The sequence below is a fragment of the Hylaeus volcanicus genome, chromosome 4 (assembly GCF_026283585.1).
Source record: "Hylaeus volcanicus isolate JK05 chromosome 4, UHH_iyHylVolc1.0_haploid, whole genome shotgun sequence".
In the NCBI taxonomy this organism is placed as follows: domain Eukaryota; kingdom Metazoa; phylum Arthropoda; class Insecta; order Hymenoptera; family Colletidae; genus Hylaeus; species Hylaeus volcanicus.
The window spans coordinates 28,607,334-28,634,783 of record NC_071979.1 but is presented as its reverse complement, the minus strand read 5'-3'; the positions used below and the strand labels follow the sequence as shown (position 1 = coordinate 28,634,783).

The 27,450-nt window shown below is 41.5% G+C and overlaps 2 protein-coding genes across 6 annotated transcripts; one reads left to right on the top strand and one right to left on the bottom strand.

Moving 5' to 3' along the window:
* Positions 1 to 11: 11 nt before the first annotated feature.
* LOC128874608 (nicotinamide/nicotinic acid mononucleotide adenylyltransferase 1) lies at positions 12 to 14,551 on the top strand. Of its 4 annotated transcripts, XM_054119500.1 has the most exons (6): positions 118 to 333; positions 674 to 1,080; positions 1,151 to 1,252; positions 1,318 to 1,484; positions 2,656 to 3,004; positions 10,102 to 10,265. In XM_054119500.1, the coding sequence occupies exons 1-6, from the start codon at positions 258 to 260 to the stop codon at positions 10,129 to 10,131; spliced, it is 1,131 nt and encodes a 376-aa protein (XP_053975475.1). In that variant the 5' UTR covers positions 118 to 257; the 3' UTR covers positions 10,132 to 10,265. The 4 variants fall into 4 exon arrangements, with proteins under 4 accessions (XP_053975474.1, XP_053975475.1, XP_053975476.1 ...); XM_054119499.1 differs by lacking the exon at positions 10,102 to 10,265 and having other exon boundaries at positions 12 to 333; positions 2,656 to 10,095; XM_054119501.1 differs by lacking the exons at positions 2,656 to 3,004; positions 10,102 to 10,265 and adding an exon at positions 14,138 to 14,551.
* Positions 14,319 to 27,450, bottom strand: LOC128874609 (ABC transporter G family member 23-like). 2 transcript variants are annotated; one of them, XM_054119503.1, is made up of 16 exons: positions 27,072 to 27,450; positions 26,137 to 26,534; positions 18,476 to 18,605; positions 18,089 to 18,333; positions 17,806 to 17,983; positions 17,630 to 17,723; positions 17,346 to 17,552; positions 17,057 to 17,142; positions 16,745 to 16,976; positions 16,347 to 16,524; positions 16,160 to 16,275; positions 16,007 to 16,077; positions 15,821 to 15,909; positions 15,517 to 15,693; positions 15,364 to 15,450; positions 14,319 to 14,910 (listed from the first exon to the last, which is right to left on the bottom strand). In XM_054119503.1, exons 3-16 carry the CDS (start codon positions 18,577 to 18,579, stop codon positions 14,696 to 14,698), a joined length of 2,079 nt encoding a protein of 692 aa, XP_053975478.1. In that variant the 5' UTR covers positions 18,580 to 18,605; positions 26,137 to 26,534; positions 27,072 to 27,450; the 3' UTR covers positions 14,319 to 14,695. The 2 variants fall into 2 exon arrangements, with proteins under 2 accessions (XP_053975478.1, XP_053975479.1); XM_054119504.1 differs by lacking the exon at positions 18,476 to 18,605.

The following is a 27,450-nucleotide window of genomic DNA, read 5'->3' as shown; positions in this document are numbered from 1 at the left end:
CCGATATTGTAATGTTGAAAAAAATTTCTCAACTGACTAGCGTGGTGGTGCCGTCTCAAGTATGGCTGAAACGTCAGCCAGTGTACAACCTGTATCGTGTAGTTGGTTGTTACGGTAGTCGGTGTAACGATTTGTCGCGAGTTATTACGTATCTTCCTAAATGTCCCGTGTTTTACTTGTACAAAACCTCGAGAGGAAGGCTTAAACAAATTAGTGAAACTGCTGTCAGCACATGCAGTGGAACAGACGGAGAAGAAATGGCACCAACGCGTGTTATTCTTATGTCGTGTGGCAGTTATAACCCTCCGACCAATATGCACCTAAGAATGTTTGGTACATATATATCATTCCTTGCAATCAATATCCAATCGTTGCGTAGAAATCTCTTAAATAAATGCATAACATCGAACACGAATTTTGCAATACTCATCGTCGCGGATTATTTAAACAAACTGAAACGCTGTCAAGAAGATAACATTGTGTAAACAATCCGATTTGATTTCATTGTCTAGTATAGTAGTTACGTGAAACATAAAATATAAGACGTAGTTTCGTGTTTCAATTACACCAATTCTGCTTCTAGCTTGATTATCCAAAGAAAATCTTAAAAATACACCCAAAATATTTTCAATATGTATGGAATGTAATATGACGTTGTATGGAAAATTTGCAGAGATCGCCCGTGATCATCTTCACAGGATGGGAACACATATTGTGGTTGGCGGTGTCATATCTCCTGTGCATGATGCATATGCCAAGAAAGAGCTTGCAAGCGCGTCACACAGATGTGCTATGTTGAAACTAGCTTTACATAACAGCGATTGGATTCGACTGAGCAGTTGGGAGACTAGGCAAAATGGTTGGACAAAAACTAGAATTAGTTTGCAACATCACCAAAATTTATTGAACTCTGTGTTGCTCGACTCGAACAATATTAAGCACATACCAATTGAAGATCTGGAGTGGATACCAGAGAATGTGAAGAATAGTTCTGATCATACGCCTATCCAAATCAAGTTGTTGTGCGGTGCTGACTTGTTAGAAAGTTTTGGAACCTATGATCTGTGGGCAGAAGAAGATGTAAGTTCGTACAATTTTGTTTATCAGATTACTTAAGAAAGAGATGCTTATAATTTTGTTGTTTTTACAGATTGATGCTATTGTCGGCGAACACGGTCTCGTAGTTATTACCAGAGAAGGCTCAAATCCAAATAAATTTATATATGACTCAGATATTCTTTCCAGGCATATGGTAAGTAATTATTTAAAAAATGATGTGATCTATGGTGATCTTATTTGAATTAATTCTGTGTGCAGCACAATATATACATAGTAACCGAATGGATTCCAAATGAAGTTAGCTCAACTAGGATAAGAAGGGCGCTAAAACGAGGCGAAAGCGTTAGATATCTCCTGCAGGATGCTGTAATCGATTATGTCTATAAACACGGGATATACGATGCGAAGACGACGGCGTCGACAATGTGAGTGTAACATAATTTAACTGAATTTCTAGTTGATATAAATAGTGACAATTTAATAGTATATCTTCCAGTAGATTTTTAAAATAAATTTATTTTTACATATTTTGTATGAGAAGCATATATTTTTATAGCACTCATATTCCATGTAGTTGGTGAGTTTAGAGCATACGCAGCTAGTTAATTTAAGATGTAAATCTGTTACACAAAGTGATATACTTGTATATTATGTGATTCAAAATTAACCCTTTTAGTACTTAATAATGCCGATATATCGATACAATTGCGTCCTAAGCGTTGTAAATATTTTCAATCGGTATACGTATCGGCTTTTAAAGATTGAAAAGAGGTTGAGATCTGACTACTATAGTTATTGTAAAGAAAAATGATTAATGAATGTATATATACATATATATATATATATACTCGTGTAAATGATTGATTAAATGTGTTTTCACATGGCTTTTCATTTTAAAAATATCTAACTACTAAATATGCATTCCACGCAATATATCGTAAAATCATTAAAAATTGCGAAACTTATTTTTACTTATTATTCACCAGTACATTTTAGTGTTTACAATGGTGCTGTAGCTTTGTTGATTATCCGAAATATTTATATAAACAATCAGATTGTCCTTACTTGTTATGTTTTAAACAAATAACGAGGTACTTTTTACCGCATACAAGACTTTATTGAATGTTAAAAGGGTTAATGCACACTATAGATGTATCCTACAACGATAGATGATAGTCTAGTCTAAGAGTCTTCCATTTTATGTAAAATCAAATCCTAGGAGCCAATTTTCTAATTCTGTATTTGTGAATAAATTTTAGCTACCACCTTTTACGTTCCTCTTGTTTTTTTTTTCTTCTTAATATTACGTTAAGTTCTTAAAGTAGTTACTCTTTATTTATTATTACGATAAGAATACCGATTCACGGATGAAGGTACAACTGTTGTCAATTTGGGAAACTCTGACGAAGCTGTCCGACAAGATTCCGTGGACAAATTTCAGAGTGGAAGAGGAGCGAACTAATCCGTATCGCTTCCACTTTGCAATTAATTTAATTCATGCTTGAATCGGATCCATGGCGAACCATCGCCGCGATTAGTGCCATATAAAAAATAGTGTCTTGTTTTTCACGCTGCCAATCTCCTTGGACACTGAAGTAAGTTGGAACTGACCTCGCCGAACGCGAATAATTACTTGACCATTGACTCCAAGTATCAAAGCACTTTTCTCACGCCGTCGCCTAGCGACGTAACCATGGACTCCCCGAGTCCGATCGAAATAATATCCATCGACGTGCCCGACACAGTTCTCCGTAAGAATATCCAGAACGCCACGAACATAGCCGCACGGCACGGCGGTCTCGAGGAGGCTCGCGAAAAATTTATAAACGCCCTAGTGGCCGAGAACGGCAACGCCAAACACTTGCCCACCTCGAAGGCCGCGTATCCAGGTCTCGCGAAACAGATCATCGCCACCGAAACCGGCGAGTCGCAGATCCTCGACGAGGTAGGTTTCGTTGACGATGAGAGAACGGTCAGGACGGCAGCGGAGGTCCAGTCGCGACCTAGCCAGGTAGAACAGGAGTCCTCGAGCGTCGTCGTCTCGGCCGAACAGGAAGATTCAACGACGGAGGATACGAACGCCTGCGTAGAGGCGAGGGACAACGAGTCCAACGACGGCAGAGTTCCAACGACGCTCGAGGACGACGTAGGATTAAGTAGAGGCAAAGACGGCGATGGTAGATCCTCGGTGTCGCCGTCGAGTCTCTCCGTGACGTCCGCTGTGGACAACAGCGGTCGTCACGAGTGCGCTCTGTCGGACTTCAGCGTGGATAAAGAGGATTACAGGCTGACCCGTTACGGCTTAGATGACGCCATGGAGGACGAGGCGCAGGAACAGAGCGAGGAGACGCGATTAGGCAAGGAGCAGTCCAGCTCGAACGACACGAACGAGAGCAACGTCGTAGAGCAGGACTGTTTCGCCAGCGATAGCGTGCGGTGCTCCAACACCCAGGTGTTGGTCCTGGTTAGCGCCATGATACACAACCCTTTCGAGAAAGACGCCGCGACGTTGATCTTAGAGGAGAACGGGGTTCAGGGTAAGGGCGAGTTCACGATATACAAGGGCGAGTCGGATAGGAGCATCGACAAGCTCAGTCTGCTGGTACAGCCGTCTGTGCCCGTGCCTAACGAGAGTTCGGTTAAGATTCAAGAAATAGTCGACGAAGAACCGGAAGGTACGAAGGTGGGTCCAGACGAACCTTCGGCTGTGGATAACGCCTCGAAGAGGGACGTTAATCTGGAGATAGACGGTAAGTATCTGAAGTCCGTGGTGAACTCACGCAAGAGTCCCAGGAAGACCAAGAATGGGCAGATGAGAGTGCACGAGAACGAGGAGAAACGAGGTAAAAACGGGGACAAAGCGAAGAAGTGTACCGATTCGTGTACACAGTCGGAGGACACGTTCTACAAGTCTCTGTCGAAATCCTCGTCGAGAACGAAGAGTGCGAAGGAGGGGAAGTCCTCGAGATCGAGTACCCAGAAGACAGCAAACAGTTCGAAGATCTACGAGTCCTCGCATCGATACTACGCGCCTCTTAAAGGAAGCTTAGACTCTGTGATCGCCACCGGCGACCCCAGGACATCGTCCAGGCGAAGGTCGAACACCGACGAGGCGTTCTCGCAGAAGTCGAAGAGCTACGAGTCGATAAAGATCATCCAGGAGGCCTGCTACGAGGAGCCGTCCAAGGCGGACAGCACCTCCCAGTTGATCACGGCAAACGACCTGGACATGCAGACGGAGGAGTACTGCTCCGTCTGCTGCTACGGGAACGAGATGTCCCTGAGGACCGAGGAAGCCTTAGGGAGTCCAAGTCAAGAGAATTTCTATACTTTGCGCTCGAACTGCAGCTCCCTGGGAGACGAGGACTCCACGGAGTGCGACATCTGTAGCTCCTGGAACCTCCAGGAGTCCACCGACGCGCTGGACAGGAGGATCGCCTCGACGAACGATTGCGATCAGCTGTGCGAGGTTTGCGAGATCTGCGGCGAGACGATATTCTCCACGCAGGGACCCGTGCACGGGAGAACGCTAGAGTCGTCCTCGAGGAGTCTTCCCAAAGAGGTTTCCAGGATCGTCGACAGCACTACGACCTACCCGTCGCTGGACGACGACAGCTTCGAGATCGAGAACTGTGGCCTCCAGAGCGGGCCAAACTCTGCGGACGATAGGCCATCGCGCGAAGGTGAGAAACAGTTATCCATGTCTTTCAATTTATTCGACCCGTCAGTGGTCAAGAGGAAGCCGCAGGAGCAGTACTTCATCCCCAAGGACGAGATAGCGATCCTATCCAGCGGGACCAGGCGGATCAGTCGCAAGGCGTCCTTGCTGAGGAAGAAGCCAGAAGATTCAACGATCGTCTCCGAAAATAAACGGCGCTACTCGTCGGTGGACAATCTTCAGTTGGCCAAGACGTCTTCCAGGAGCAACGATAAGATCCTCAGGCCTAGGAACAGCAAGCTGATCGGTTCTGCGGATAATATACGCGCCCCGAAGAGCTCCAGGCGGTGCAAGTCGTTGCAGAGGTCTGCAGACAACGTGCGCTACATGGACTCGTCTACGGACAACCTGGACTCATTGATAGAGAGCCTGGACAGAGAGGACGAAGGGGACACTGTCGAATGGATGGAGAGACCTAACATCAGAGACAACGAAACGGTGAAGATGATCCTGACCAAGCACGGCATCAAGATCATCAGCGAGAAGGAGACCGCTCTGTAATCCAGATGGCTCTAACGCAGACGAACAATCAACGAATTGAGGAACGCGATTTGTCAGAGGATACTGCTCACATTAGTTGGAAACAGAGAACACGCGAATTAGCTCGAGCTCTCGTTAGGTCACCCGAAAACTTTTAGCAGACTTGTCGACTCACCCTGCGACGGTGACTGCCGCCTTCGAGAGTATACCGAGATTTTTCACTGTACGATAGCCTAGTCTGACGAATACGTGTCTCTGTATAGCTCACTCGAGGGACAGGTTCTCTCCGAGCGAGAGGAGCGCTGAAGTGTTACGATTATATCCAGCTCATAGATTCTATTTAATTAAATCGATATTAAGCGAGTAAGGGGAGCATTTCATATTGTAAACGCGATCGTGTTTCTAGAACTCTTTTTAACAAATTATGGAGGCACAAGTTTAGCATGAATTAGGTCATCGATCGAATGAGGTGGATCAGAAAAATAAAAAGTATTTCATTTTTCCAACTCATTTCATTGAAACAATTCATACATATTGAAAACATGTGATTTCAGAATTGTTCACGAGAGTTCCTTAATTGCGTTTATAATATAAAATGAACCCCACAGCCATTACTCCCTCAATTTAGATTTATCGTTAAGGACAAGGATGGTTTATAATGGTTCATTATTCATTCGGATAATGATCTATACAGGGTGTTAACGAAACCGCAGACCGTATTTCAGAATCGATTATTCGCGTGAAAAGAAACCAAAAAGTCCTTGACCATTTTACAATCCTATGCTTTATTACCTAGATACGAGCAATCAAAGTTTACTCCCGTGACTCATGGCGCGCCATTTTATATCCCCTGTCAGCTGATCGCTGCGCACGCGCTCGCGTCCAGAACTTCAGCTGCTTGTATCTCGATAACGAAACCACTGATTGTAGAATGGAAAAGGACTTTTCGATTCGTATCGTCGCGTGGAATCGATCTGAAATTAAGTTCCCGCGTTTTTGATAACGTCCTTTATACCGATTTCTATTTAAATAAAGTAATTCGCGCGACGAGATTTTTGGGAAACGACGGAGCTGTGAACGAACGAAATCTCGAAGCGTATTATTAAGTCGCACGTTGATCGTCGTAAATAGGAAAAGTTCTAACGAGTATAATATGCATACGAGAACACAGGCCTTCGTAAACCTTTTAGAGAACGCAGTAAAAAAAAAAAAGAGAGAAAAAGAAAAAAAAAAGAAAACCGACGTTATATCGCGTTAACGAATTAATCTAAGAGCCGCCACTGTCGAACATGATCGATCGATTCGAAGGAATCGTGAGAGAATGTTTCGTTGATACGTGCGTTGGGAAGAAATTTTCGAGGCGTTTGGATGGACAACTGGCCACTCGATGTCATTGACCTTCTCTTGCATAATGTGTTTCACTGGGAGCCTAAAGAAGCAATGAAGTTCACTTAGCCTTTAGTTTGAGTACTACTTGATCCACGAACGTATATACAATCAAGAAATAATTCCCTTCTCGAAGGTTATAATGAAATTTATGGAATAGAGGGTTAACAGAGCGATTGAGGTGAACAAAGAGAGCCACGAATGTTCTTGGCAACGCACGAACACAGAAGGCGGTAAATTATCGAGACAATCCTAAATAACGTGTCAATACTAAGGAAAATCGTTTCAACTAAATATAAATTATTCTATAAATTATATAAGCGATACGATGGGCTGCGGTACATCGATCGGGGAAGCGTTTCAGGGATATCCGCTCATCTGAGTTTTTCTTCCACACTACGTAACGCGAGATCGGTGTGTACAAGGTGTCCATAAATGTGCAAATATTTTGGAACAATCGCCAAACGGTAAGGAATAGGGAAAAAAATGATTGAAACTCGCCTACTATGACTCGCAGTCATTTATTGCGTTTCATTTAAAAACACAGGCAGGCCGTAAAATAACAATAAATTTTGTTACGCTCGTATTTCATATCGTTCGGTAATTACGTCAAAGGTCACATATCCATGGCCACCCTGTACATCGATCACCCGAACGTTACGACTCGTAACGAGTATGCGTGTCGCGCCTAAGTCTACCATGTAATTCTTCGTTGAAAACGTGCCAATTGTTTTTTATAACCTTTTAAATCGTGTTTTCTACCATTTCGTCGACACTTTTTTCTAAGCGATCGAGGGATGGAGGGAGGGGAGCCGGGTCGTTTAACCTCGTGACTATTACGCACCGAAGTGTCTCGAGCTTGTAGACTTCGATTAGAGGACTAACAAGGAGGGGACACGGAAGTGGAATCGTCGATCAGAATTCTTTCTTGGTGAATCTGGGATGAATTTCAAATACCGATGCACTACGCGGTGTCCGTAAACTTCGATTCTTAGATTCCGTGTCTTAGATTCGCCAAATAAAATAAAATAAAATAAAAAAGAAAACAAAAATTATCCGACACTTCAGTGCTGCGACCTCTCCTTGTAAGTATGGCAGTTATGATCAGTCTCTCTACCTTTGTATCTTGTATCCTGTTGCACGGTGTCATGCGCCTCTGTCATGAATCTCGCTTGAGAAATCCCTCCAGCAATTACTGTTCTTACAGTGAAAACCTCCACTGCATCTGACTGTGATGAAATCGCTCGCTGTCTCGAGCAACGGAAACCATTTTGAAATCTCTCGGAAGAAGCGTTCGTTTCTTTTTCTTCTTTTTTTTTTTTTTTTTGTTTCCTCTTGATATCTTCCGTGTTTCCATTATCAATGCTCGGATCGGCTCGACGACACGTTTCGGGTGCAATGGAAACGGAGTCATTGTTTGGAATTATGGCTGAGCTTCTTAGGCGTACCTCTGTTATAGTGGCTAATTTTTATACTCTTCCGCCAGCAGTGAGACTTTTGACGTTGCCACTGTCGAGGGAGCATCGTGTTTCTTGGGAATGATTTTGCGAGATACGATCGTGTTTTGTTTGAGAAGGACGTCTTCTTTCCTATCCGCCCCCTGACCTCTTTTTGTTAGTCTTGGTACGCGAGTAGGGTTGCCAACCGCGTCGAGTATACGAGAAGTGGTAAAAATCAGGATGGTTTAGAGGAGATTAAAAATTGAAGCATTTTCTTCGAAGTCGAAAAAAGGATTGCCGGCTCTGAAGGAGCACGGTTGGCAGCCCTGTACGCGAGTCTTATTTGCTCACCCCTAAAGAAACTGTTCGCTCTTCTTGTTACTGTGTCGCGACGTAGATAGACGAAGGCGGTGTTAAAAATGCTCAAGCTGACGGTGTTGGACATTTAACCCTTTGGGGACGCATTTTTATTCGACCCTTTAGGCGCCACTGTCTGGTTCATAGAATATTTTGAAAACTGTATTTTTGATAGATTTCATTTTTAGTAGATTCCACGTATGAATGCTCAATTATTTGATGAATTATTTCTAAGTTCTCTAGTCTATTAACTATGGAGTCTAGCCTTTTAACAATAGAAAGTAATATTATCTCCACTTGAAGTTCTGGCGCCTAATAGGTTAAAAAAGATATCGTACTAATCAGAATTCTATCGATGTTATTGATGAAAGAGATCATGGCTCCATAATTATTTCAGCGCGTGGCGAGCAGGTGAACCGGTGGCACCACTGGACCACTTGCTCGCCACTCATCGAAACAATTACGGCGCCCAGTCCTGACGTAGATGTTCCAAATTCGATTGCTATATCTCCGTAGAGAACGTTATTTATTTTTGTCAAAAAATTGTAGTCTACATAGGGTACGAGAAAGTTGCCGTTGACAAAACGAATATGGCTACCTGGATGTGTTCCGGCCCTCGACCGCAAAGGGTTAATTTACAAAGTGCTTCCTGAGTGCGAATAAACCGGCCTTAGGCCGCCCTTGTATCTTTTTTAAAACCAACTTCCGCTTCTTTTTTCTACTCCCGTATCTTCGTTATTTTGTTGTCTGTACTTGAAATTATTTCGTGGGACATATGAAATGTGTTTTTGGCCATCGCGACTTCTATCACGCAATCGGTACGTTCGAGAGGATTCACAGGTTCCGAAAATTGTGGAAAGAGATAACGTAAAGGAAAAGTTGCGAAAGAAAATCGTATTACTTAACCGATGGGAAAACAGCGTCGATATTCGATATAATATCGTTAAAGATCATTTTCGAGATCGCTTTCCAAAAGAACGCGTGTTTTTCATTTTCGTTTGCTATCTTTGCCGCTTTTAAGATTAATATTTATCCCAATTATTCTGGTGTAAAGTACAGGCTAAAGTGCACAGCTGTGACTAATTCGATAACTCTGGAAATGTTAGCTTCGTCATAGATGCATGTACGCATTATTCATGTATTATAATATATTATTCAAATTTCACGACCTGCGTCTTCATAAGTTCAAGGCCACTACGTTATCTCATTATTCCCGCGATGAAAGTTGCAAATAATCTAACCTATGACAACTCGTAATACATTCAACGATCATGAATAATGCAGTCTTCGGGTTACCAGTATCTGATTTATGACGTTAAATGTTAACGTCTGAATTTTTATTGCATTAGATAGACACGTTTTTAATTAATATTTAATTAATAATGGATTTATCGCGCGCATTCGCCCTGTATATCGTGATCCAAATTTAATAGAAACGTAATCTCATCGGGACCGGGTAGCGTCGAAGGGCTAAAGAATAATTATTAAGGGCTATAGAATAATAATAATTTAACCAGTCAGTCTCTTTCTCAATTTTGACGGTTGTTAAGAAAGATAAAGAAACCAGAATGATAACGAAGCGGAGACCCCCTACCCCCGATGGCGTGATAGAAGTCGATGTGTGGTTCGGTTCTGATGGAGCATGTGATATGTGTTTTCCAGGGTACAGCAAAACCTGCATGCCTACTGTAAGACAGATAGTTGACTGTCTCGTTGCTGCTCGACCCATGCCAATCCGATGCGGCCCCTGCCTTACTGCTAAACGTACTTATTCTGCTACTAACAATCGCGATAGTAACGGCGCCGGTCGCGTTAGCAGCACGGCTAACAGCAACAACATCAACAGCTACATCAACAACAACAAGAACGTACACGCCTACGAGAACATTCAAAGCTTTAGTATCCGCGAGAAATTCCCGTTTGATTGTGCAACCAGCCGCGACTAGGACTTCCTTTTTCGCAGTGCCGGGGAGTACACGGCGTTGGGCACATCGCTATCCACGATCGCAATCCCTGACTAGTCGATAATCGTGATTAATAGACACGATTATTGCCTCCGAATTACGACAGACTACGGTAAAGACTGGATAAATACAAGATGACTATCCCCACCACTGGAGGGGTTCCCCTTGACGCTCGGCAAGCGACAGTTCGATATGATCGTAACCGAGATATCGGTGAGACTTATTCTTATATTACTATTGCCTCACCGATACGTTTCCGCCGACTGTTTCTTTTCCTCGGACCTCTTTCTCTTTCGCTCTGTCCTTTTCGACGCTCGACTCGAGCCAAATATAAACGCAGAATAGAAATGCGATGTTTGGGTCGCGATTTTCTTGCACGTATCCAGTCTTTACTGTACTGCCTCGAAACTGCATACTCCAAACGCAGGCTACAATTAACGATTAATTCGACGTTAAAGCGATCACTGCCCAACTCTGGGAGTACGTGAAACAGGTCCACTGAAAGTTGCTTCGTACAGAGAAGCACAGTCGCAGTCCGGATTAGACTCAATTCGCTACTCAAGGCTACTTGTATTACCACGAATTACATCATTCACGACCCCCATGATACCGTGTATCGAGGACAGTCTTTCGAGTAGCCTTGAGTGGTCAGTTGTTATTTACTTGACTTAAATATTCCCTCTTTCATTGAGTGCGACTAGTATTTAATATTTGTAGTTAAATTTTATTTCGTTTGTTTCCTTGGGTTGAACCGATAGACGAGTTCCTGTCTTCTAGTCTGTTGGGTTATTTGTTACAATTAGTAATTTATTTATACGTAAGCTCTGTTAGGTATTGTTTGTTACAGGGTTTGTTTGTTTCTGGGTAGTGTTGGCAGTGTCTCATTTGTATTGTTATTCTAAGGAGATGTGGCTATTGGAGAATCAAGAATTTTTTTTAACAAATGTATAAATATATATTTATATACGTTTTTTGGAAGATTCTTTTTCTGACGTACAATAGCGAACTGCAGAGGCTACAACATTTTGATACAATTGATATTGAACACATAGTGGAAGATATTTGGCAATGAGGGAAAGTACGTACGTACGTACGTCGATTAATTATGCAATAGTTATTAGTTGATCTGATTGCCTCGTTGATACATTGTCACGTATCCATCTTAATAATAAAAAAAAAAAAAAAAAAAAAAAAAATCAAATAGTTATAGGAATTAACATATCTTTCACTGAGAAATGCCTTTCAAATGAGTTTTTCTTACAGAGAACGTTATTTAATATTAATCTTATCTACCGACGAAGTGATTACTTTAAACATCTTTCATACGAGCATATACTATTTTTACAATAATCTCTCAACTACTATTTCCTGTTTCACACGTCTATTCTCCCCAGCACTGCTTCCTCTCGAAAACAAACTTTATATTTCTTTTATATGCAGACTGAGTATCTGAATTCAAAAAATAAATTCAATATCTTTCTTCGATTAGATAACTCAGTCTGTAAATCCACGTGTTCAAAAGCTTGTCAACTAGCACATAGTTTAATACTTAAAAAAAAAAAACGCTCTGTTTGATATCTGGCACGTTATTGTTACAATGAATTAGACAAACCTCTATCTTTACTTTCTTAGGAATTCTGACGAGATAGATTCGAAGCTACATGAATCGAATCGAATGCCATTTTTCTTCGGGTAAAATACGATTAAAGACTAATTCGAATCAGGCCTTAAAGAATTACGAATTAAGAGCTTTTCGTGATCAGTGTTAATCCTTTGACACAATCCTACATCGTGACGACAGGATCATATGTATGTTTTACATAACCGACTTTTTACTTTTAGAGAGCATATATGCACTTAGTTAAAGGGTTAATCAACGATATTCGACAATGATCTACCACTGCGCAAGAATATTTTACTTGCGTCTGTATAATTTTTCAATGCCTGCGGCCATCCTAGTCGCAGCGAGCGTTGCGCAGAATCTCTCCCGCCTGTAATTTTGTTAATAATTTAATAGTACGCCGAGGAAAACGAACGTTCGTTTTCGCAATCAGTTTCACGTAGTATTATTCAATGAAAAGGAAATACGGCTTAAAATTGTTTACCTAACGATACGTAGATCGCGATTTTAGACTCCTTTCAGGCATTTTCAGGTTCGAAATTCTAGATTATCGTTATCGTCCTCGTTAAGTCAACTCGTCCTCGTCAACTCAAAAAACGAGGGTCGAGTTAGAATTTAATAACAGGTGTTCCGTTAGATTAAACAGTATTTTATCTTGCAATTAATCGTCTGCGATTGCTCACTTTGTTTTTCACTTGTACACTACCGTCTACGACTTACAGTTTAAAACGTAATTTAACGTAATTATTTGAAGTAGTAGCTTCACCTTTTCTCCATTAGCGAAGCTAGTGGTAGGCAGGGCAACTTTGTTGACGCCATTTTTCAAGAGATACATAATTGTCTTCTAATATCTGCGATTAGATCATTTTTCTTCGCGTAAATTTCAAGGGAAAGTACAAATTATAGACGGTAGTGTGCATTTCGTTCATCGAATATACGCGATCGAATGTAGAATGAATTTCGGTAGCTACAACTGTAATTTAGCGTTTTTTGTAGTCGTGGAAACGAAACAGAAGAGAAAATATACGAAAAGAAATCAAAATAATCATATTTTGTATACATTGGAAAAGAGAGAGGATGTTGAGTGACAGAGAGAATGGTTTGGTAAAAACTCGAAAGGCGTAAAGAATTTGACGAACTTTTTAGCATTGAATATTTTCTAACGAAATTTGTCATAATCTAGAAGCAGAGAGTACTTGTAAACGTCAGTATACGAATGCAAACTGATAATTAACAGTTTTTATTTTCTCGAAACTAGAATTTGTAATTAGCAACTCTTCGCTCCGACTTCTCATAAATCGTACAAGTTCTTCAAGAATCGAAATTCTTAATTTTGTCACGCTGAATTTCACTGATCTTCTAAGTGAACTCTTTTAAATTTTGGAAAGAATTTATACGAGAAAATAGAGGAAAGAATTCCACGTTTTATAAGCAGTGATAATTTGTTGCGATCAGCTGTACAACGATTAAAGAGGCTGCGATGAAGTCTAGCGTAAGAAAAATGTACGAGGCTCGATTGATTTTGTGGTAACGTCGCATTATTTATTTAACAGCCTTTCACCGAAGTGCCAGATACTTCTATGATATCTCGCATAAAGCATTCGTCTCGGTTGGTTATCGCGCTGATTGTATGTTCGAATGTAGATGTGATCGTTAGAAGGTGCTTGGATGCAGTGTAACGCCCACGTGATATGTCCTAAAATGCCCGCGTTATTTTTTATTCGGTTTTTTGTACAGAAACAATATTCCAAAAGATCGATGGTCGATGTGACGTATCCCAATACTGTTATTAATAAATATTCTCCAGTCTAAGAACGAGTTACAAACTATTTAAAAGAAAAAAAAAGAAAGAAAAATGTTCACATAGTTCGCACGTTGTATATGTTTGTATACTATGTTAATCCGATCTAGTGAATGTCGTAAACATGTATAACTGTGGAAACGTATAAGAGGCGATAAATAAATCAGAAACAAAGAACTATATTTCATTGACGCCATGAAAGATCAATTTCGTTTAATCGTTTCATCTCCTTTTAAATTGTTTAAGTTCTTTGTTTTCCCATAATTCACGACCGAATCCGCTTAACGATATTCTTACCTTTACATTTTGTAGATCGAATTACGACGTGGAACGTTTCATTGTGGTCCCAGAACGCTAAAGACGAGAAATTTTTAACCAAGAGTAAATGCATCAGGTAAATTTACTTAAACCCTTCACGAGCAGTTTCCGTTTAATTCAACTACGATCAGTGTCCTTAAAGAAAAGAATTCTCCTTGATATAGTACACAAATAATCGAGGGATACTGAAAAATATACGTTTGGTATTTATTCACAATTATGAACACATTTAAGTTTCTATTCACACATTTCGTATTTTACAACGTAACCCTATGTCTAAACGAAAATTATCTACATGTCTAAAACGGAGCAACGTTTACGCCACGTACTCAGGCATACACCATATCCTGTGTTTTAAATTAAAAGTGTTTTCTTATCCGCTATACAAATAAAATACAATATTACAGATGTCACGCGATACGAGTTAACTGGATATACCTAAAACAAATCGACCCTGTGGAAGGCGTGAAAAGAAATTCCATTTTCACAATTGCACGAACGCATATCAGCTGTTTCCTTTCGCTTTCTTTCGCCATCGCGATCACACGTGTCCTACGTGGTCTTCATCCTTAGATGAACGACGCAAATCATTATGAGCCCCAGGATCCACGCTATAAGTATTAAAAATCCGCTGTAGACTTCCGGATCTTCGAAGGGCGTCCCTTTCTCCAGAACACCTCTGAGCGAGATGCCTGGTAGCGTTGTGGGTAAGGTTAAACTGATCCACTTGAGAGCATCTGGCATTCCCTCGATTGGCCATATGAGTCCTAGAAAATTCCAATCAATTTTCATTTTCGTACATACTTTCACCCTTTTACAGGGTAGATAATATACATGGTGGCGCAGAATTAGTGTAAGAACAGGAAATGGAGGATAGCTGAGACGATTCTGAACCACAATTTCCTTTGCAAAAATGTTGGATGGTGCTTCGTTATTGAATTATTAAAGAAAACCCACGGACCAATCGCAGCGGGTGGGCGGAGCGTCCTGGTTCGAGCCGGCCTCTCTCAGCTGAGCGCGCGCTACTCGGGCGCTGCGATTGGTCGGTGGTTTTTCGTTAATAATTCAAAAGCAAAGCACCATCCAATAATTTTTCAAAGGAAATTGTGGTTCAGAATCGTCTCAGCTATCCCCCCATTTCCTGAGTTCTACAAAAATAAAGATTTGATAGAAATCTCTTAAAATCTCTATAAATTGTGCGATAGAAACAAGTCACTTACCACTGAGGAGTAACAATGGATAAAAGCTTCCTACAGACGCGTAATTGACGAGAGTATGTGAAGTGCACAGAACCGATATCAGGAAACCTGTAAATGACACAACAACAGTATTATTTTATTCCCCCTATTGCAATTGCTAGATATTAAACTCACCATAAGACATTCCACAAATTCCCGATAGCAGTGGCATGCAACATACGATGATCATCGATCCTTTGCAGTGCACGTCAAATTGGGAAAAGCATATACTGAGTGATACTATAGTTTGAACAACGATCAACGATATTTGAGACACGATGTGCGTGATTAGAATCTCCCAAGTTTTCACACCTATTTTAAACAGACAGTTTCAAAAAGAGTAACTAAAGCAATCTTTATTCAGGCATTTTAATGATAGACGTTTACTCGTTTATCATTTTTGGATTTACACGGAGAGCTCGCAGAAATGTGTAATTACCTTGAACCAAATTCCTGTCCCACATGCCAGAATGTCGATCAGTTATGATTATAGACGAGCACATAGACGTCGTTGTAACAAACATCAGCCTAAAATGGCAATGCATTCGTGAAGAAACCATTTTAATAAATAAACGCTTCACTTCAGAAAACAAAGAAACGTTAAAAACGTTCTTGTTGAACTTACACTAATATATACGGTGGAAAAATCATCGTGATGTAATTTTGATCTAGCTCGCCAAAAATCGGCTCTTCGAACTGGAAAATTGAACAAATCGTACTGATGATATCGTTATTTCACGCACTCCTAAGAATCGTTCAATTCAGAAGGCATACGTACACGTATGGGAAAATTCGCGTACTTTGGAGAAATTCTACACGCCCTCACGATCTCCTTGAATTCTTCAAAAAAACTTTTTAATAATTTTCTTTGCACGAACAAGCTAATTTGTCTGTCTGAAAACAGAAAGAGAAATAATCGTTATTATCGTTAACATACTAATCACTGCAGAGATGTATGAATATACCTGGCGTGTACATCACAACGTCTATCTGACTAGCTACGAGGTCCTCCTCCGTTACTGCGTAATATTCTTCTATCTTCGCTGCCATAGCGCTCGAGAAATTTTTACTGAAATACATCACTCCGACGCTTTTCTGTCTCGAGATGTCTCGCACCGCTCCTTCGTAGTCGTCATAATACACCTAGACATTAAACACGACTGGTGCAGATATTTCGCTACGATCGACGTATTTATACGTTCCATGGTCGTATATATACGTTCTTCCTATACTACAGGCGCATAGATGCGTCAGAAAATGCATACTGACCCTTGTTTTTCTATTTTCCGTTGCATATAACAAAAATTTTATGATACATTATTATTATTATACATACTCAGACATCGATTAACATTCCGCGTACCTTTTTCACAATAGAGTCGTTGATCCCGTGTATCATTCTACAGCTGAGATCCACAAATTTGCACGTATCGTCGCGTTCATCGTAAGTGACATTGCCCCAATTTCTCCCGTTATTGCAGTCCCCAGCTTCGTCGTTCACAATGGATATAGACAAACCCTTCGGGTCCTTGCCAATGGCGAAGAACAACAGCGCCAGCTGCAGTAGCGGCAGGACCAGCGAGAACATGATTCCCCTGCATAAATAAATCGATTATCCGATGGGATGTCTTTCGTTTCGCACCATTTGTAAATAATCTATCGTCGTGTCGATTACCCGGGGTGACGGAGAAATTGCACGTAGTTTTTCATGAACAGAGAGTGGCATCTTTTCCACGCGGTACTTCGCCATCGGAGAGCGTGCTGAAACACCAACATTTTAGTTGTTTTTCTCAATTTCGTGGCGATCTTTAGTTTGGGTTGATGGTTAGATATGTTGGACGTGTAAGCATGTCCATTGGCGTTCAATATGTATATCCACTGAACGTATAAACACGTTCGCAACGTTTTCACGTAAAGAACAATCTTTCCAACACCCAATATACTGGTTTTAGACGTGTACCAACATTTCTCGAACCGCTGTTGTAAATGGACTCCACGGTTAACATTTTGTTCATTTCAGCTATCGAGACAGGCGGTCTGTCTTGAAAATTGGTTTGAGTACGCGTACTCAAATTGAGAAACGCTTCTTCCAACGAGTCTGTCTGAAACATATCCAGTAGCTCGTTGGGTGATGTTTCTGCCAGCAGTTTTCCCTTTCTCAGTAGACCGATCTGAAAATAGACACGACTGTTATTATTATGTATCGAAACTAGAACGTTTTTAGCTTCAGATCGAAATGTTCATGCACCGTGTCAGACTGTCTCGCTTCCTCGATGTAATGGGTGGTGATGATAACCGTGATGCCATCTTCGCGCGTGATCTTGGCCAAATGGTTCCAGATACTGTACAAACAACCTTATGCTTATTTTTCATGGTCCCGTTGACCCCGTCGATCGAGAGACAATGGAATGAAATTGTACTTGCTTGTCCCTTAAAACTGGATCCAGACCGACGGTTGGCTCGTCGAGAATCAGTAATTCGGGCTTGTGAAGCAACGCGACCGCGAAAGAGAGCCTTCTTTGCTGGCCACCGCTCATGTTCCTCACTAGGTGATTTCTGGGCTGTAGTTGCAGCAGATCCTTCAGGAACAAATACCTCTCCTCTAAAATAACCAATTGTAAACAGATTTGCCTTGTTGCAAAAATTCTGTTCCTTATAAGACTATCGCAAGGTTTAAGATTAAGACAGTTGAAGTTTGCCAACCTACCGATTACGTGATTATCCAACCCGTTGATCCTGCCGAAATAGTAACAAGCGTTGATTACAGAAAACTCATCGACCAGCGACACATCTTGCGGCATGTAACCCACTCGCGGGCCTGGAATGCCTGATTCTTCAGATTTTGGTTTGCCTCCGAGAATCCAAATGTCACCGCTGTCCAATTTTGTTACGCCTGCCACGCTGGAGAGCAGAGTGGTCTTGCCACAACCACTGGGACCCAATAGACCGTATCTGTGCGTCAAGGTAAGTACAAAATTAATTCCAAACGAGCACATGCAAGTGGTAGGCTACGCCCACTCCCACTGATAGGCTCATTCCTATTAGTATGCCACGCCCACTGCCTCTGATTAGCCACGCCCACATATCTACTCACATGCATCCCTTAGGAACAGCCATGTTCAAAGCATCCAGAATTAGCTTCCCCTCCTCGTATTTTTTACTTGCATCGTTGACGATTATTGCGTATTTCGTCGCCATGTTACGTAACGTTGGCCGCGAACAATCTAGAACAGACACGGGGCACGTGAACACATGCTCTTACAGGTGCTCGGCCACTGTACTTCGAAGCGGCGCCGAACTCCGTTCAGCCTCTAGCGCAGCCTAAAGACTTTTCGTATCACGAACACTTTTCGCCTCGTTAAATTCGACCGTTCGAAAGTGACAGGAAGCAAAGCGATTAAAATTCTAGGACAGCCGAAGGGTTTCGCGAGTCGAGCACTCGCGGTTGCGGCACACCTCGTGGAATCCTTAAGGCGGAATTTCGCCAAGGACATCAGGTTCGTTTTTCCGTTTATTATCAAACTAGCTATTACTAGCCGCGGTAAGCGACCTATTTTTTTTGCGTAATTTACACGGGCCCTTTCACTTTTATACGTGGATGATGGCATTTCGCGTGGATCGCCATAAAAAAAAAGAAAACGTCGTTACCGCGAATTTATGCAACGTGCATGAAAATTTATGAGATTCCCAGGCTATTACCAACTATTAGCGCCTGGATGGGTTCTATTAACGCGTCACGCGAATTTTTCATTCTAGGAGTAGACAGTGATCGGCAATGGCATTGTGTTCGCGTCGCGTCCACGTCATAACATGCAAATGTATCGATAAACCATAAACTCGAGCATCGATGCCTGAATTTCGTAATTCTCTCGGTTTTATTTTTCTTACGTGAAAAAATAATTCGTGCACTTTCTCTCGGTGTAAATAACTCCAGAATTCGAGAACATAATTCTCTCCAAATCTCGTCCGTCACGTTACCCCATATTTTTATCTCGCATCTCTCGGACACCATATTCCCTATCTTCATCAGCCGAATCCACCGCGTTCACTATACATTTTCTAAACCGGGCGCCACTCTTACGTTTCTCTCAATTTCAATTCCGTATCTTTACAATCTCGTACTTTCTATTCCCACGAATTTTTACACGCCTCGTTCACCGATTCTCATCAACGTGTCCGTAACGAGTCCGTGTCTTTTTTTTTTTTTTTTTTTGGAGTCTCAAATTGGAGAAAATAATGAGCAAAACTTGTAGCGATATTTTTACCCAGTATCGTTCAATCAGTTTCGTCGTTTATATCAACGCATCAGCATGCTCCATCAGAGAGACGAAGAATACTGTAATTTTAGATCGTAGTAATTTTGGTGAAGCTCTAAAGAGTAAATGAACATTTTCTTTTCGGTCAATTTAAAAAAAAAAAAAGAGAGAAATAAAATAGATATAAGTGAAGAAAAAATTGCTCGTATATAATTGTCCTAAGCTCGTGACACTGTTTCGCTTCGAATACGATCACTATGTCAATCGATGCGACGCGTGACGCTGAAACAGTTAAAAATCGCTAGAAACAGGTTTCGCCGGTGACTGGCCGCCATTGGGGATTCCGATCGGATCGCGTTTATGTTAAATATCGATCGCTACGGTGGTCCTCCGACTATTTATCATTCGGTGGATCCACTCTTTCGAATATACACATCATCCTGGACGCGTGACACGAATTCGAATCGTCACGCCACGGCGCTAATTTAAACTTAAAATTCACTGTTTACATTAACAGCGCCAGGACACTCGAGCAAGGAAATCGAGTAGCAATCAACGGTTCGTTGAACCACGGACTATAGTTCCGTTCGTTTAACCATAATTTCATTTACGACCCGACGGAGCCCACGATTCAATCGCCATTATTTCAATTTTATATTATATATAGTCTTGGAAATTCTATATTTATTCTAGAGTGGGTTAGGAACTTATTCTCTCAGTCGAAAATGTAAAAATAATTGCGTGATTCGCTATAAGTGATCTCGTTGTTCATTTTCTGTCATTTTTGGCTTTATAACGTCGAGCCTGCAGAAGCGGTGGGGATGACCACGCGACGCTTACGCAGCACCAGCGCCGTTTGTAGAATAAACTTAAGATTTCAGTGCCTCTTACGCAATACAATTCAGCTACGTTTATGCAACGAATTTCAGTGACGTATTAGGCACAATTTGATATATAGCGCAGAAAACCAGCTCGATAAAAATTTCTCACCGCTGGAATTTACGGTACACGGGGTGTCGGCGTTGGGAAACGATTGCGCCACCTGTGTAAAATGACGTTGAAAAAAATAGGAATCTAATTCAGTTACGAGAAAGTGATCATGGATACGACCGGTCTACCGTTATCACTGTTCCGCTCGAATACGTGGTTTTTCCACATGAAAGTATCGCCATTTGTCAGTTCTTTTGCGCCATGCCAGCCGGATGAAACTGACAAAACCATTATACGTGATGGCAGAGGTCTTCTTTCTTTTCGCGAACACGCACAGAGAAAGCAGGAAGCGGTTCTTTTATGCATGAATTCGGACTATTTTTATAACATTAACTAATCGAATGCAGGAACGGTTGCTCCGATTCTTGAGCAACCGTAGAAATTATTGGGCTCGTTACCATTAATAATATTGTTTATATACTTTGTGGGCAAATTTTCTGTAATCAGTGACCCCTTACGTAAGAATCTTCCTGCTATTAATTTCAACGTTCATTTTTCTTCGTGTCTGTAATTTGAAACCGAAGTAGAAATTAGAGCTGAAATTTCGTAGAAATAAATACGCTATTAACCTCACAGAGAATATCGAGACGAAAATTTTTCATTCGGGAATAAAAATTAAAAGCTTGGAACTTTTTTTTCCCGAAATTCAATTACTAATATTAATTCAATTGTTATACATAATACATTTAGAATGCATTTATCTGGATGCTTGAATAGAAAGTGCAGGTCACCGCGACGTTCAAATGGAGATTCGATTGGCGCGACCGCGTACCACCTTCACCCAGTCTGGTATCCCATAGGTCACGTGCGTTCTAAACAAGTGGGATCGAAGGGAACCAGTTCCACGCACACCAGCTATCGCACGAACTGACGTTACACGGATGTTTTACCGTTACGAAGGGATTACCTAAGTCGCGCTCGACCTACGATGCGTTAGGCCCGTCTGCGTGACGCGTAGCGAATCACAGGGAAAAGTATATCTCTGGGTCAACGTTCCTTTCCGTGCTCGCGGCGAATGTCCAACGAATCCAACAAACTCAAGACCGTATATATACTGGTATGTATCGTTTCATGGCGATTGTATATATACGTCTGCGGGATATTTGTGTACGTATACAGTGTTTCATGGTGACTGCGTATGTACCTTTGTAGATATTGTATAGAGTGTTTCATGATGACTGGATATGTACCTTTGTAGTATACAAAAAGCGTACATGTACGTCTCACGTCACCCACGAGGTCTGTTATGCCTGTTATAGCGGCATCACGTAAAAAGACAATTACTTAAGAAGGTTGTCCGTCAACTAACAACGAAGTCTGGGCAAGAACAGCAACAACTAGGTCAAGAAGAAAACCTTCTGATCGTCCAGGTAGACTATTCATAAAAATTGTAACGAAAGGTGCATTTAAGCCATCAACAAACACAGAACATTCAATAGTATCCCTGCTTAGTACCGCAGTTCTCGGATACCTCAACTACCGCGCCATAATCAGACCAAACACCGCGATAGAAATTCCCGAGTCCGACAAAGTCCATACCTCCGCGTCTTAATTATTTCTGTATTACCTAATCCACCAGTCGGTCCTATATGTTACAATCTCTCGCATTAATTCACCGCGAGGAAAGTTTTCCGCGTAGCGTTCGCCGGGAGTCCACCAGCGAGCGAAAAGGTCAAGCATCCCTCGTCGAAGGATTCGCTTCACGTTTCGCTTCGACGAGCCATTCGACGACCTTTAACCAGATTTTCGCATGCTGCCCCGTTACGAGAGCACTGTTACACCATCGACTGTCCCGTTCGGAAATTATTACAGGCGTAACACTTTCTTCGACGCTTTCGTAACGAGCAGCCTTGAAACCGCGAGTCCGCTTCTCGTTTTTTTTTTTTCTCCGACAAGTTCGCGTGTCTCTCGGGGAGCGAAAGATTCGAAGAAAAAAAGGAAGTAGAGAACACGTGTCACCCTTCGGTGCGTGTTTGGAAAACGCGGCGTTACAGTTGTTTCGTTAGGAATTACGTTCACCCGGAATGGGGACATCGACACACGAACCGGGCAGCAAATTGCACACCATTATCGGGATTTGCATAGGTCTACGGAGTTTGTCATTAGCCGTCCGCAAATTTCAACCGATTCCAGGCCTTCGGCGCAGCTGCGACGTATCCGGTGATCGCTGAGATTTTTTTCCCCGCGGTCCTGTCGAACGACTCGTTTCGCTGTTGAGGTAGTTCCGCGAATTTATTTAATGGAGGGTTTTAATTAAAATCACGCTCGACTGTTCTTTGACTATTTTTATTTAAGGTAGTTGTTTCGAGATAGTCGCGTTCAAAAATATAATTGGACAACGTTGCGATATCATCTTCTGTTTTGGTCAGTTGCAGACTCCCGAGCGAGGTACCCAATGTCGCGATTTCAGATGTCATCTTGACCCAGTTGACGAGTTTGTTACGCTATTAGTCATGGAACAACCTTCTTAAGTAATGGATTCACTCACGAATACAGGAGTGTTACGGACAGGTGTTGCGACAGTCATCATAAATCAGTCATGGGTCACAGGTGGTTGCCGATATGAGGGACCATTTGGAAAAGACGTGAGTGTTAGGGACCGAATGACTTAGCTACTTATCCTCCCAGAAGTAACACTGTGAGACCCAACATATAGGTGCTACTAGGTTGATCGCAATACTAAACACTCGATTATTGAAAAAGAAAGCAAGAAATATTTTATTCAGCAATTTCTAATACAATCTGTTAACGAATGGTACATGCTTGTTATTCCTCTTTGTCACGGTTTTTCGTGCAATTGTTTCTCGAATATCGATTACTTATTTCTTGCTTCTGGTATAGTCGATTTATTCCTGTATGAAAATCTACATTAAACAAAAGTGTCCATCAGAAGAGAGAGAAGGTGTACGGTAACTTCTTCTATGGACTCTCTTCGATTCCATCGCACACGTGTCTAATGACCATACGTTCGGATGGATCTCGGTCATCGAAGACATCCTGCGATCGCCGTGATACTCTATATAGAGTAAGCGAGACGTTTAACGGCGCGCTGGTAAACGAAAATAGGTGAGTGTAGAAAGTAAATTCGCTCGGGAGAAATTCGCGTTCGAATGGGTCGTGGCAGCATCTCTCTCAATCAGTTTTTGACCGTGCCGCGGGAGGTCAACGGGTTCAATTTTGCGTCACTTTCGTGAATCGCGTCGGAGGAAGAAAGTAAAACGTCGTGGAGAACGGGTTTGGTGGGGCACGTGGAGCCTGCGGCCCTGGCACCGCCACAAGTGAATCAAAACTGGTCGTTGACGTTAATGTATTTTTGGCACGCGACGATCTGCCGATTGCAAAATATAGAAAACTTCTTTTTATGGATACAAAATGACGGCTTGGATCGTTGAAAGTGATGGAAGTCGTCCTATCGGCATACCGACGCCCCGTTGAGTCGATATATCGTCACATTTGTCATATTGTCACGTCGTCACGTTCGTCAGCTTCGTCACGCCGTCATATACTCGTGTCGTCCATAATCGTGTTCGTCATTCCGTCATATTGTCCACAGTCGTGTTCATCATGCCATCCCATTCGTCACGTTCTGTCGTCGTCGTATCATCACATCCTCGTATTATGCAACATCACACATTTCTGCCCATTATTTCTTCACAAATGCATAATTTACAACGCGTGATATTTATGCATACATGTGTAACCCTAGTAGTCGACATATTCTGGAAAAAAAACCCTAATAAATAAGATTATGATTTTCCAGTGTTTTTTGTCTTTTTTTCAACTCGTCGAAAAAGAAGCTCGACATACTTAAAGTCGCGTTACGATACTCCGTGAGTGAAGAAGTATCTTTGGCGTCAGCATTTTTTTGTTGTGCATTTTGCAGAGTCGAGTGACCAAAATATGTACATAATTAAGGTCTCAGACTTAAATATTCATAGATAAGTAACTCTGTACGGAACCGTTCAAGTTTTAACTTGACCAATTCTCTGTTACGTCATTCTTCCGCTTTTTTTATTTAACCTTTTCTTCTGGTAAAATCTTCTTCTTGGAGATTATAGTGTTCATCGATCACTCCATCCAAGAAAGATAATTAATCAAACGATCGGTTCCCTTCTGAATCTTCGCTGGTCTCTACATTCGCAGTCTCTTCCTTCATGTACCATGAATTAGGTGGTATGCTAAGTGTCCTCTTCCTCGTTTCTTCTATTACGCAACGCTTCCTAATGTTCCTTCATAGATTATAGTCGCACGTAACGACGAGACTTACAGTCATCCTATCAAGAAAAGTAGCGAAAATCTCGATACTGCGATTGTTGTTAGGTGTACTCTGAAGTACGATAAACTTATGTTACAGGATTATGAATTGAAAATAATATTTTGGTTCTCGATCATTTTGAGATTAAAAGAGACCAAGTAAATTTTGCAGATATTACATTTTGTTAACCCTGTACACTTGACACAATAACGAAAGGTTATCGATTTTGTGTCGACCGATGCTACTTCATCAATGATCTCGCTGCATATAAAATATACGAACAGTCTAATATTATTATGACCATCAGATATATTAATTCGTGGGGTCAACTGTGTAACATCGAAAATTGAGAAGATACGCGTCATGCATTTTTACTCGGCAAAGGTGGTCGGTCATTACCGACGATAACGATCGATTTAATTGTCTTCAGACGTTCTCGGAACTTCGAGGAATACAACTGACATAAAACACAGTTTCTGACATATTTAAATTGTTCCATGTTATTATTACCGTCGTTAATGTTAATAAAAAAATGTTAATTACGTCCCAACATACACACGTTTTAATATTTTATATAAATTTTAACGTAACAGACATTTTTCTAACTCACGATGACTAGGCAAAAGTATGATTCAAAGATAATTTAATAGAAACAAAAACATTGTTGGACTATAATTATACTCCACGTAATTCGAGGACACAACACATCACCATCATTCTCATACGCACATTCTACAATTTTATGGGTACTTTTTATTGCCACACTTGAATTGCTAAGGAAGCGACCTCAAAGCTACAATATCAACAATTTGCATACCAAATTAAGTAGAATTGCATATTTTTGTTGTGCATTTTGAATTACTAAGGAAGCGACCTCGAAGCTACAATGTCAACAATTTGCATACCAAATTAAGTAGAATGTAGATTTAATAATCGTCGACTTCCAAAAAAACAATTTTCATTTACCACGTACTAGACCATTTTTTTGTACACGTATATGTAATTAAAACATAATTTCGTCGTTCTTTAAGGTGCGAATAACCATCGTTCAGTAGGAAAAATCCGGACTTGCGTTCACTTTCTCAAAATTAATTCTCGAAGAAGAATTCCGAAGCACTTTTCTAAAAACCACCTGTTTACCATCAAGGAGCATCTCTTAAATCCTTCTATAATGAACTCGATTAAACGCCACATTCCATCCCCCAATTATTATTTTCTAGTAGCTAACCAAGTAATAAAGTCTATTACGCTTACCTCGGCGATGATTATCCTCGGATGTTTGGAAATTAGAAACACGCGCTGTCCGTCTCCTTTTCCACCAGCCTCTTCCGTCGAGAGAGCCCTCTCCTTCCGTCTATCGTCGAACTCGATATCGATAGTTCTACTCAACGTTCGGTCACAACACAGTCACTTGGACGAGTTGCCTCGAATCCGGTCGTACGTCAAATAAAATATAAAACACGCGACGCGATACTAAATAGCTCGAGATCTTGCGTTAAAGTCTTTTTTACACACTTTTCTTCCTTTCTCTCTTTGAAACGTTTCTCGTCGCGTGTGTAACTTTCTGGAGTTTCTAATGCAAAGCCATGTGCGTAGAATCGATTCGGTTACCCGTGTTTCACCTCCTCGTCTCTCGATCCTCGTTCGGGATTCTTGGGAAAAAATTATTGTACAAAATTATTGTACAATTGTAGCGATTACGTCCACGAATGGCAACGTTCGTGGCGTGGGGTTAGTCTAATTAGGGGTTGGTTTCAGAGTCCGTAAGCATGTTGGAAATGCAGAGGATTGATACACGAAGTTTATTTATACTTCTGCACGACAGTTTTAATTGACGTCGAAAAACTGTCTCGCAAGCAATGATTGAATATCATTGACTCAGTAAATGTTCTACACGTTGCACGAACGTTCTCGAGCATATACCGGTCAATCTACGTATCCGGAGAAAAGTTTACGATTAATAAAAGCAAGAGTAATTTCTCCGGATACGCGCGTAGAACCACGTATGGAAAATTTACTTGGGTCACGAGTATCTACACGTTGCCTGTGAAACTTAATTTCAACGTTTACTCGAAATACATAAATTTCAGAGCGTGAAAAAATGAAAACGGGTGCGATTTTTATCGATAGCGTCACTGGCATCAATTGTAGGATTTATAAGGATCGAATTTTACTCGGGTTTCACTCACAAGCTACTCAAAGTGCACCAGCCATAGGTACATCGTTCTTGAACGGCACGAACAAAGGCGAACTCGCGAATCGAACCTTTTAGATTTTCGAGTTAATATCGTCCAGCAAATTATACGGAATTCGCGATGTTATTGTTTACGTGCGTCGAGGATTCGGTGTTTCGGTTTGTTTGAACGCAATCGAGCGTTATCGGTGACAGGCCACGGTGATCGCACGAAACGAACTGCCGGTCGAAGATTCCTAACGATCGATCGTCGAATCCGTAAATGGCCTCACGGATGTATGTCATGACAACGAACCGAGACGCATTTCCGTGCGAGCCAAATCCACCAAGCTCCGGTCGTCGCACCATCGAACACACGACTGCGGTGCCGACTG